General features: G+C 40.0%; 1 protein-coding gene across 1 annotated transcript; it reads right to left on the bottom strand.

The window, feature by feature from the left end:
- Window positions 1-638: 638 nt before the first annotated feature.
- On the bottom strand, window positions 639-5,619 carry pcdh8 (protocadherin 8). Its single transcript, XM_012873201.3, has 4 exons — window positions 3,168-5,619; window positions 2,979-3,049; window positions 2,630-2,763; window positions 639-1,443 (listed from the first exon to the last, which is right to left on the bottom strand). The coding sequence occupies exons 1-4, from the start codon at window positions 5,541-5,543 to the stop codon at window positions 1,109-1,111; spliced, it is 2,916 nt and encodes a 971-aa protein (XP_012728655.2). The 5' UTR covers window positions 5,544-5,619; the 3' UTR covers window positions 639-1,108.
- Between the last annotated feature and the right edge of the window lie 5,234 nt (window positions 5,620-10,853).

Here is a 10,853-nt window from a genome sequence, read left to right as displayed (position 1 = left end):
GTGATGAAAATTATTTTAAAAGGACAGCCGTTGATATGACAGCACACCAGCAAGATTTTTTTTTTTCTGTCGGGATAATGCTTTATACTTTTTTTTTTCAGGAGCACCAGATCTTTTTTTATTTATTTTTTTGCTCATTTGCATGCCAGAAGCCAAATAGAACAACCTTGGAGTCTTCAAAGCAGGTCTCCCAGGTAATGGAAGGGAGGCTTGGATTGCACATCTGATCAGCGCCGACTGGAGTTTTCATCATGTAGATCCAAAACTGAGGGAGGAGTTCTGCATGTTTATGAAAAATTAAAGCAAGGGAGGGCCTCCCCAGTGGTGTCATATCTTCGTCATCTAATGTTTCTGTATTAAAAGGATTCTTTGTCACGTTTCACTTATTTTAATCACATTATGTTATTTAAGAAAACTGCTCAGCTGCAATTTGTTTTTAAATGAATTCAGAAATTTTATTTGACAATAAAAAAAGAACAGACACACAGCATCACAGAACACAACGTACTGAAGTTTAAATAATGAAACAGAAGTAAACGAAAGAGGTGCACCATTCAAACTCCCAGAGAGTGGAATTGGTAAATTTTCCCTTGATTGGCTCTGATCGTGATCAGTGGGTCAGATACTGAAAATTTTGATTTTTTTCCCCCTCCATCTACAATATACACATCAAAACACACAAAATCCCACAATTTTTGGGTCTATAACCCATAAGAAAACATCATGTACTTTGATGCACTTTTTAGGGTTAATAAAATGTATGTAGGGCTTAGGGACATATACCTTAATCCAAAGAAATTGGGATAAGCTTGTAACATCTTTATTTTCTGATTGATGCATAACTACTCTCTATCAAAGAATCTGCAGCACATTTTTCTCTTCTATGTTTAATAATTATTAGGGAGAAAAGGGAATCTGTCAAAACCAAAACAGACAGGTTGAAGAAAACCAGAAATCTGTGTGTGCCAGGAAAAGCCAGATCAGTGCATCTCCTATAAACGCTCTACCATAATGATAATTTTCCTCATAAACAAATATGTACATTGACACAAACTTCTACATATTTTCATCCTCAATGTTCAGATAAATGAGATTACCTGCACATTTATTAAAAAATTGTTGCAACTTCTGATTCTGTAGCCACCGTTACAATGTTGGAAATCTCCTTGTGGGCCGTGGACTGTCCTGCACCAGCTTCATGCGGCTGCTGGGGGAAATAGGAAGGAAGTGTCCCGGATCTGGAAAAGGTCTGCATGTTGCTTCTTGGTTTTGGTTGGTTTGTGCCATATCCACAGTCCTTCCTTAAGCTGTGTGGATTGTTGAAAACAGGCATGGGGGAGAATCCTATTGTGTAGGCATTATCTCTGGAGTTTCTGTAGCTCCTCTGTGGTATCGCGCAGTAGGCACTTTGGCAGTCCCTCGATAGGCTGCTGCTACCAGCACCTGAAACACAGTGAGGTAAACAAAACTCCAGGTAAGATATTATGTTATAAACATTAATTATTATTATCAAATATTTTTATATCAGCTTGTTGACATTTTGTTTTAACGTAGTATTGAGAAGTCGGTGGACATTAATAAAGTTTTTTTTGTTGTTTTCCAGGTCTGACTTAGTAGAAAGGAAGAAAATATGGGGGGAAAAAGTTTACCATCACTGCAGCTATGAATTATTCAGATTTTCTAAAAGGTTTAACAGAAAATAATGCTATTTCATTGTTTTATATGTGAATGTCACCAGCTACTTTGTTTTGCCACATCCTAACATTTGCCTTCGGTATTTGGGTTTTGATTGCAAGACACTTTATGCACTGGGGTCTATATACCTTACAGTGATTGGTTGAAACCTCCAAAACATTGACGTTACAGTCACACCTTAATGTACTTTATTTGGGATTTCACGTGACAGACCAACTCCAACTAGTGCATAACTGTAAGGTGGAGTGAAAATAATGCACAACCTTAATTTGTTTACATCTTGCAACTAAAAATCTGAAAGGTGTTGCTGAAATTCTGAAATATAGCACCCCTGAGTTAATACTGTCATGGTGGGTGCGCATTCATGGTGGAGTGCAGTGTTAGTTTTCCTCAATATATAGTGTTTTGCATATACACTAAAAAAGCTGCATTTCATTTGTGAAGATTGGAGTAAAGAGATAAAGTCCAAACTACTCTCAGTATTTTTTATTGGTAAAACAATCTTGGTATGTATCACTTGTCTCCAATTTCCCTAATACCCACAACTCTTGTGTTGTTGTCACACAAAACCCCAAATAAAATTCCTGAATTGTTGTGAAATTGCTACTTCTAAAAAAGTTAAATGGTTATGAATACTTTTGTTCAAGACCATATTAAATCAAATTAATAAACTGGACCTTAGATTCTCAAACTAGACTTAAGGCAATGTGGTTAAAATGTCAAACAAAATGTTTAACTTTTTTTTCAAAGCAAAATAATCAATGTAAATAATAAGAAGCTTATTTAAGTTAATTGAGATGATGCCCTTTAAGACAAACCAACCATGAAGCCAGCATGGATAAATTACATTATTATATATATTTTTATTTATTTAAATCTGGAAAAATGGGACAAAGTTGGAACCCCAGAATGATGTAAATTTTCTGAAACTTACTTTTTATTCTGGGTTGGAAGGTGCTGAAGTTCTTCTTGCCTCCATCTCCGCTGATATCAGAGTCACTGTCATTGAAGTCACTGTCCCCTTTACCACTGTCCTTCACGCTCAGCTGGTCATTGTTGCTCAGGCCGCTGCAATCAACAAAATACAGCATGAGGCACAACAACACTGCATTAGGCTGATTATTGATGTGTTTTCATATGCAAAAACTAGGTCTTTGCAGCTCATCTAACCTACATCTGCAAACATGCCACTATCAATAAGCTGCATGCATGGATGATAAGTAAAGTGTGATTTCTTTTCATTCAGGTTTTACTGCTACAAAGTACATGAAAAAGGAAATTACCTCACTTGCAAGCAGTATCTGTCACCTTGCCAGACAGACGTTGGCTGGAAATGCTTGGAGGGCAGGAAGATCTAAGAGTGCAAACAGAGTGACAGTAGAGAGCTTAGTTTCCATTTCTGGCACACAGATCAAGGCAACATCATGAAGCTAAAAAGATGAAAAATGCTGGAAAAACACTGGATGACTCACCTTCGATTCTGAGTCTCTGCTCCTCTCCTCATACAGGCAGGAATCATCCAGAGACAAAGATGTCCTCTCGTGGAAGAACCCCTGCTGGCCCGTGTAAATGTTTGGTTCTGCAGAGCTGAGCATAGGATGGGGCCTGCCGTTGAACAGGCCCTGGCACACCTCTCTCTTTCTGCCACGGCTTCTTCTCCCCCCACGGCTAAGTTTGCACGTGAGGGTGACGGCCACAATTGCAATTAGCAGGACTGCACAACCCCCACTGAGCACGATGATGATGATTAGTGAGCCATCGAACAAGGAGCCTTCCTCCTCACTTGACCGTAGAACAATGACAACCTGGTCTTCAGGGGGCTCTGTGTCTGAAACCACAAATCTGATAGTGGCACTGCTAGAGAGAGGGGCCCTGCCATTGTCACTGACTCTGACTTTAATTTCCAACACCTTCCCTATTTCGGCTGTCAGCCATTGCCTCAAAGCAATCTCTCCGGTGTTTTTGTTTATGGTAAACAGCTTTGGGTCATCTTGCACAATCTGGTAGGAGAGCTCGCTGTTCACCCCCTCATCCGCATCTTCTGCCACTACATGAAGGGCAAGGTAGCCTGCGGGGGCATTGTAGGGAAGAGGGATATCAGCGGAGTTATTCAGCAGGAGAGGGAAGGTGAAGTATGGATAGTTGTCATTCTGATCCACGACTCTGATCCGGATCATCGAGGTGCTGGAGAGAGAGGGGGATCCTTTGTCTTCTGCTTGGATAACCACCTCAATCTGCTGGAGCGTCTCATAATCAAACGACCTCAAAGTGTACAAGGAGCCCGAGAGTGAGTCTACAGAAACATAGGTGGATACTGGGGATCCTCCTGGTATCTCAGAGTCCAGGAGTTTGTAGGAAACTTTTGCGTTCTTTCCTGTATCTGGATCTCGAGCAACAACCGTGGTGATATATGAGCCGGGAATGTTGTTCTCGAGAACTGAAACTTCATACACGGGTTTGCTGAAAAGAGGGGGGTTGTCATTCTCGTCCGTTACGCTGATTGTGTACTGCCTGACCGTTTTGTACGGAGGAGTCCCCAGATCCTCTGCCACCACGGTCAGGTTGTACTCTTGGATCTTCTCCCTGTCCAGAGTGGCGGTGGTAACTATCATGAAGGTGTCCCCGTAAGCCTGCTGCAGGCTGAAATGCTCGTGCGCCAGCAGGCTGACGCGCACGTACCCGTTGGAGCCCGAGTCTCTGTCCGAGGTGCTGATCAGCGCCACGAAGCTCTCGGCGGCCGCGGCTTCCGTGATGTAGGCCACCGCGTCGCTGCTGGAGGTCATCGGCTTGATGCTGATCTCCGGTGCGTTGTCGTTCACGTCCACGACCTCGATCACGACCGTGCAGGTGGACGGGACAGAGTTCTCCCCCTGATCCGAGGCTCTGATGCTCAGCTCGTACGACTTCCGCTTCTCGAAGTCAACCAGCGCCTTCAGAGTCACGTCTCCGGTGTAAGGGTCGACGTGGAAAGTTTGGGCCGCTTCCGGTGACAGCTCGTCCGGGAACGCATACACAACTTCCCCGTTGGCGCCCTGGTCCGGGTCGAAGGCGTGCACTTTGAGTACTCGGTGACCTACCGGGGAATCTTCGTTCAGCTCAACTTTCAGCGAGCTGTGCTCGAAGGTCGGGCTGTTGTCGTTAAAGTCCAGCACTTTGATGGTCACCGTCATAGAGCCGGACTTCGGAGGTGCGCCCCCGTCAGACGCGGTCACCTGGATGGTGTAAGTGTCCTCCGCCTCCCTGTCCAGCTCGCTCACCAGCACCAGCTCTGCAAACTTCACTCCGTCCTCCAACTCGCGTACTTCCACAGCAAAATGACTGCAGGGGGAAATGTTGTAGCTCTGAATATAGTTTTCGCCCACGTCCTCATCGAGGGCGATCTGAAGCGGAAATCTTGACTCCAGCGGGACGTTTTCAACTATCTCCAGCCTCGTTTCGTTGAGTGGGAAGTAAGGAGCGTGGTCGTTGATGTCCTTCACCTCGATCTCCACATGGATGAGCTGAAACTTCTCCCTGGAGTGGGCCACGATGTCAAAGGTGATGAAGCAGCGAGGGGACCTGGGGCACAGCTGCTCCCGATCGATCAAATGTGCGACGGTCAGGAGTCCGTCACTTTCCCGCATGTGGATCACTGAATCGTTGCTCTCCTGCATGAAGCGGAAAGGTGTGTCCAGGTCACCAGCCGGATCAATCTTTAAATCTTGGGATAAGTTGCCTATCTCCGTCCCGGGTGCATCTTCTTCAAAGGTGAAATACCTTGTAGTTGTGCAATCCACTGCGCATGGAAACACGGAAAAAAGCAGGAAGACAAGCCCCGCACATGCAGTCTCGAAAAACGCCATGCTCATCGTCCCAAAACAGTCATTTAACGATATAAGTGGGGCAGCACTTCTGTCTGAGTTCAACTCTGAGTTTGCGGAGCGATTATAAACCCCAGTGTATGCAAATCACCCGCCCGGTCGGCCAATGGCCTTCCAGTGTCGCACCAAAAGGAAAGGTTTGGCGCTGCACCAATTTGCAGCTTATTGTTTTGGGTGCAAATGGCTCATTAGATAAACTGATTGTGGAGCTTTTAATCGGGCAGACGCTGGTTTCTTTAATTTAATCTGCACGTGGCAATTAATTAACTAACTAAATTGCTTGAGGGAGGGAGGGGGCAGGATAATAAGAACACAACGTTACTGTGCAGGGGTACCTGTTAAAAGCTTTGGAAAGATTTACTGGGTGAGTTGTCACCCAGTGAGAGAAGGAAGCAGAGACATGATATTTATAAGAAGTGCTGCAAAAGTTAACAATGGCACAGGGTTGTAGAAAGTATCAACAGCCCTGAATCAGGGCTCTGTGCAAGAGTTTAAAAGTCCTGGAGGCACAAAATATAAAATAAAAATAGTTAAATATTCATAGACGTCATGCTATGAATTAAAATGCATGTCGACTTATTATCTGCCGAATGCAAATAGAGTTTTAAAACTAAACTAAAAATGAAATTATGATTGTGACGAATACATCAGAAGCATTTTTACTTTTGCATTCTTGAAATGTTAGTTTTTTTATGGTTTATATTCATAAGGAGCACTGTCAGAAAATGTGGCGCTATTTTCAACACTTCCATAAACCTTGAGTGGGTGAAGCATGCCTTAGCTTATGTTTTGGCTTGTAAAACATTATTTTTAAGTGTGAAACTGTCAGATAACAGTGACGTTGTGATAATTGACATAAAAGTGAATATTTTACGAAATCTAAGTGTAATGTGACATTACATCTAAATATCTCACCTAGTGCTTAATGATGCCATTTTAAATGAACAGATAGACAAAGATTTTAAAAACAATGAGCTAGTCAAGGTTTTACAAACGGCGTTTCAAAGTACGTTTAAATCCTTGCAGAATAACTCAGCCCAAGTCGGCCCAATCTCTGATATGCTTTGGGGGAGTGGTGGCTCAGTGGTCAGAACAGGCTGCTTGTATTCAGGGTAAACTGCAAGGTCCCTGGTTCAAAACTGACAGACTGCCACTCTGAGCCCATGAGCAAGACCCTTAGCCCCAGAATGCTCTCTGGGCACCACCCACAGTGGCAGCCCACTGCTCAGTAGGGGGTTGATTAAATGCAGAGGATAAATTTAATTGGAATGTGCAAAGTTGCAATGACTAATAAAGATGATTATTATTAATATTTGTATGAGGTGATTATTTTGTTAAGGAGGCAATTAGGGATTTCACAGTTAGAATCCAGGTTTTGTGAGCCTCAAAACTCAACTCTGTTTTAAAGAATATCTGTACAGAGTGGAAAAACCTGACATCTCCCCAGTTTTAATATTTAAGAATTTGCACTAGAAATTATCAAGTGTAGTCCAGTTTCTTTAACAAAAAATAAAATAACTCTGGAATTATGTACCAAGCCATAAGCCCCAAATGAGACACTTAATTCAACATCTTCGGACAGTTTTTGGTGCAAAGCAGTATTTTCTGAATGTTGCCGTGTAGAAAACAGTAAATGTTGAAAATCTAAAACTAGGGCCCCAACTCCAAAAAAGTCATGGATGTGACATTATTTAAAACACTTGTATAAATGCTAGGTGGATGAAATATGCATTTGGTTAGTTATGCCAAGGAACACTTTGAAAATATAAATTTTTAATGTAAAACTGTCAAATAAATACGTTGGAAAAGAAGAATAAAGAAAGGCTGTAGTTGCAAAACTACAGTGTAATATGACAATAACATTAAAAAATAAAGTGGGAAATAGCATTGTATGTAGAAAATGTACAAAAAAAGAGAAGAAGTCAAGAATTAGATGCTTGCATTCATGGATATTTCAGCTAAGTGAAAGTGGAAGAAGAAAAGTACAAATGCAACAAGGATGCCTGCAGTTAGTGGCTTGTTAGGTGAAGCCTAATTAAGAGTTTGGTTTAAATTCACAAAGCATGTTCTGTAGCTGAAAGCTTCTTTCACAATTTGTTGGTGGGTGAAATACGACTTCCTATAAACATAGCATGTTTTTGTTCTTAAATATCACTTCTATTCCCAGTATTAAAACTGCCCATTTTAAGAATAATTTGGCACAAAACTACACTAACGCAACAAAGCATACAGTTGGTGGATATAAGAAAAAGGGAAAATGTGAAAAAAAAATCATCTACAAAGACGTTACTGATGTAATGCTGTTTAAAACTTTTCAAATTAGCTGCTGGCATATAATTACCTAATATATGCACTACACAGCATGTTTTCACACTTAAAATAAGTTTAAAATTCAATCATTAAAGAGGGCTAGTAAATAGGGAAAGAATAGACATATGTTATCATTTTGATCCAAGTGTAATATGGCGTTCTATAACAAAATATTGTAGCAGTACCCACAGTATATAAACGTATAAGCATGTCTAAAATTAGCTGATCACATACAAAAAAGATTAGATTTTTGAACAAAATGTAAGATAAAAACAGACTGGAATGGTCATTGAATTTACTAAGCCCTATAACAGCTCTCCAAACGAGAACTTGTGTCTCAATAAGTCTGCCTTTATAAATAAAGATTTAATAACTATCATAGTGTTTATTTGACACTTTAACAATGAATCAACGTATCAAATATTAAACCCGAGGAAATGTTTAGATTAAATACCAACAGAAGGCTTAACAAAAAGTCAAGACAGGAGCATCAGAGGATTTTATGATCTGTGGCACATAATATCATTAAAAGATTTAGAGAATCCTCTCCATGCAGAGACCAAGGCTGAAGGGCAGTTACCCTCAGGGCCTTGGGCTGAACAACATTAAAAACAGGCACAGTTCTGCACTGAAACACTTCCAGTTGTCAGAAAAAATAACATGTCTAATATCCTAAAATATGTTACCCTCTCCTCAGGACCGAATCATTTTAAAGATGTTCCAAGGCATAACGATTAAATCTCTTCCGAGTTTGACAAGTGAAGGAATTTTGGATATTGTGGAAATAATCTCCAGAGCCTTCGAGGAGTCAGATAATAGCTGTTTTGTTACCCACATGAATTACACATATAAAATATTAGGCTGTATTATTTTTTTTTCCTTTAGCTTTTTTTGCTTCTTTGAGTGAGCTAGAAGAGAACCGTTTTAGAGAACTGTGCCAAAGAAAATAGACAAATGTAAACAGACAGAAAATTGATCTAAAAAGTTTAATTCAAAGTCATTTAAAAAAAGCAAACCTCGTTTCAAGTAAAATTTTAATTTGAGATAAGATAGATGTTAAAATTCAGGGAAGGACTCACAGAATTGTACCATCTAAACTAAAGACATTCCACTATCTGCTAAAAAGGCAGACACGTTTCCATAAGAGCAGTTCCTAAAAGCCCTTAAAAGTGTGTAAGGAGCAAAGTCTGTCTTAAGGCTAAGGTTATTCTGAAACCTATTTCAGTGATGAAGGACAAAAAAAGGAAGAAAAAAAGGCCAGTTTTGCAAAATAATACCCCTCATGGAGGTAAGTAATTCATGCAAAATGAGCTACAATACCAATTCAATTTTTGGATTGGAGGCATTTAATGGATGGTCTACAAATTACAGGAGGATCATGAAAGCATACATTTGGTATACAAGAGCCAAAAATCTGTGGCATGCTATAAGTATATCGGTGCAAAGGAACAACCATGTAAAAGCACAGAAGGTGGTGTAAAAGAGCACATTCGTCAGCCGGTCCCTTTACCAAGTCTTGCTGCTAGAAGAAAATGTGTTTACAGAGATACCAATCAACTTGATTGCACCCATGGGAAAGATGTGTAAAAATGTTTTAAATAAATTCATCTGTAATTGCAGTAGCAAAAACTCACACTAAAAAGTATTAGCCCTTTTGTAAATAAAATGTACACCTTGCTGCTGGACAGAAACAACACACATTTTAATCTAAAAAAGTGTTAGAAAACATTCAAGTGGAACAGACTGTGCACGGAAAACACGGCCATTTCTGGGTTTCACCAGAAATAACGTTTATTTAGTTTTTATAAAAGAGAAATGGCAGCCGGAGATTGCTTCACCCTCAGTCAGTGGCACCTCCTCTGTGACCAAGTCGCTCATAACACAGTTATGAAGCGCCGCTGACAGAATATTTCCCAGACAGATCAGGAGAAAAAGTATTGTGCTTGGCATGTGTCGTTAATTTTATCCCAACACTTCTGTGCATCAGGAGGAATGTGTATGTAACACTCAGAAACACCCCTCAGTTCATGTTTGTGATGTTTAGACAGTAAAACATTTTTTTTTTCCTAACACGACTCCCAAACCACTCTGGTAAATGCAGATACTGTTTTTTGTTTGTTATGGGGACATGGTGACCACAAGTTGCCACTCATTGCTGCAGTTTTCTAACATTGAGCTTTGGAGATTGTTTTTTCTTTTTACCCTCCTTAACATCCTCTTAACTGTGGGTGCTGACAAGATAAATATGGGCACTTGTCTGGTCTACAGCCCGCTGGCTGAAAGAAATGGCCTTTTATGTCTCGTCATGTTTTTTTCCCCCACAAAAGAAAAAGTCCTGCATCACTAATTAGGGTTTCTATAAACTCTTATCAAATAAAAAAAGTAAAGTAGAAATTTAAAATACACTTCAATTACATTTCTAAATGGCTGTTAGAGCAACCAACACTTCACCATCAGTGAATGTTGTTAAAAAAATAATCATAATATTATACAGAATTTCATTCTCCCTGAAAAAATGTAATCAAAGGTTAGATGTTTTTTTTTTTTTACATGTATTGACTGTGAGATTTTCCTACATCAATAAAATATGTGTTTATTTTAAGGATTTTTTCCCCCACACATTTAACATTAAGACATACTGTCTTTATTTCATTCTTATCAAAGCAAGCTATGAATTTGCACATCATCCTAACAGTTTACAAAAAATTATTTTAAGACCATCACAACTTTCCAAAAAAAAAAAAATATAGATATGTTTTTTCTATCAATATTTTTCCCCAAAATTATGCTCACTTCCTCCAAACATCCCTCGCAAACTCCATGCATAAGGATGAATTGTATTAAGCATAAATTATAAGCATGAGTCTCTTTTTCTAATGAGCAGCTGCAGACACCGTCTCATCTCAGCAAATAGTGGAGGAGGAATTTCCTGTGCGGCGTAGTTGAGAAAAACTCATGAAGGCAGACAAAAGTGATTTGATTAGTGTT

Source organism: Fundulus heteroclitus, unplaced genomic scaffold, assembly GCF_011125445.2.
Source record: "Fundulus heteroclitus isolate FHET01 unplaced genomic scaffold, MU-UCD_Fhet_4.1 scaffold_168, whole genome shotgun sequence".
Classification (NCBI taxonomy): domain Eukaryota; kingdom Metazoa; phylum Chordata; class Actinopteri; order Cyprinodontiformes; family Fundulidae; genus Fundulus; species Fundulus heteroclitus.
This window is presented reverse-complemented; position numbering and strand designations above follow the sequence as displayed.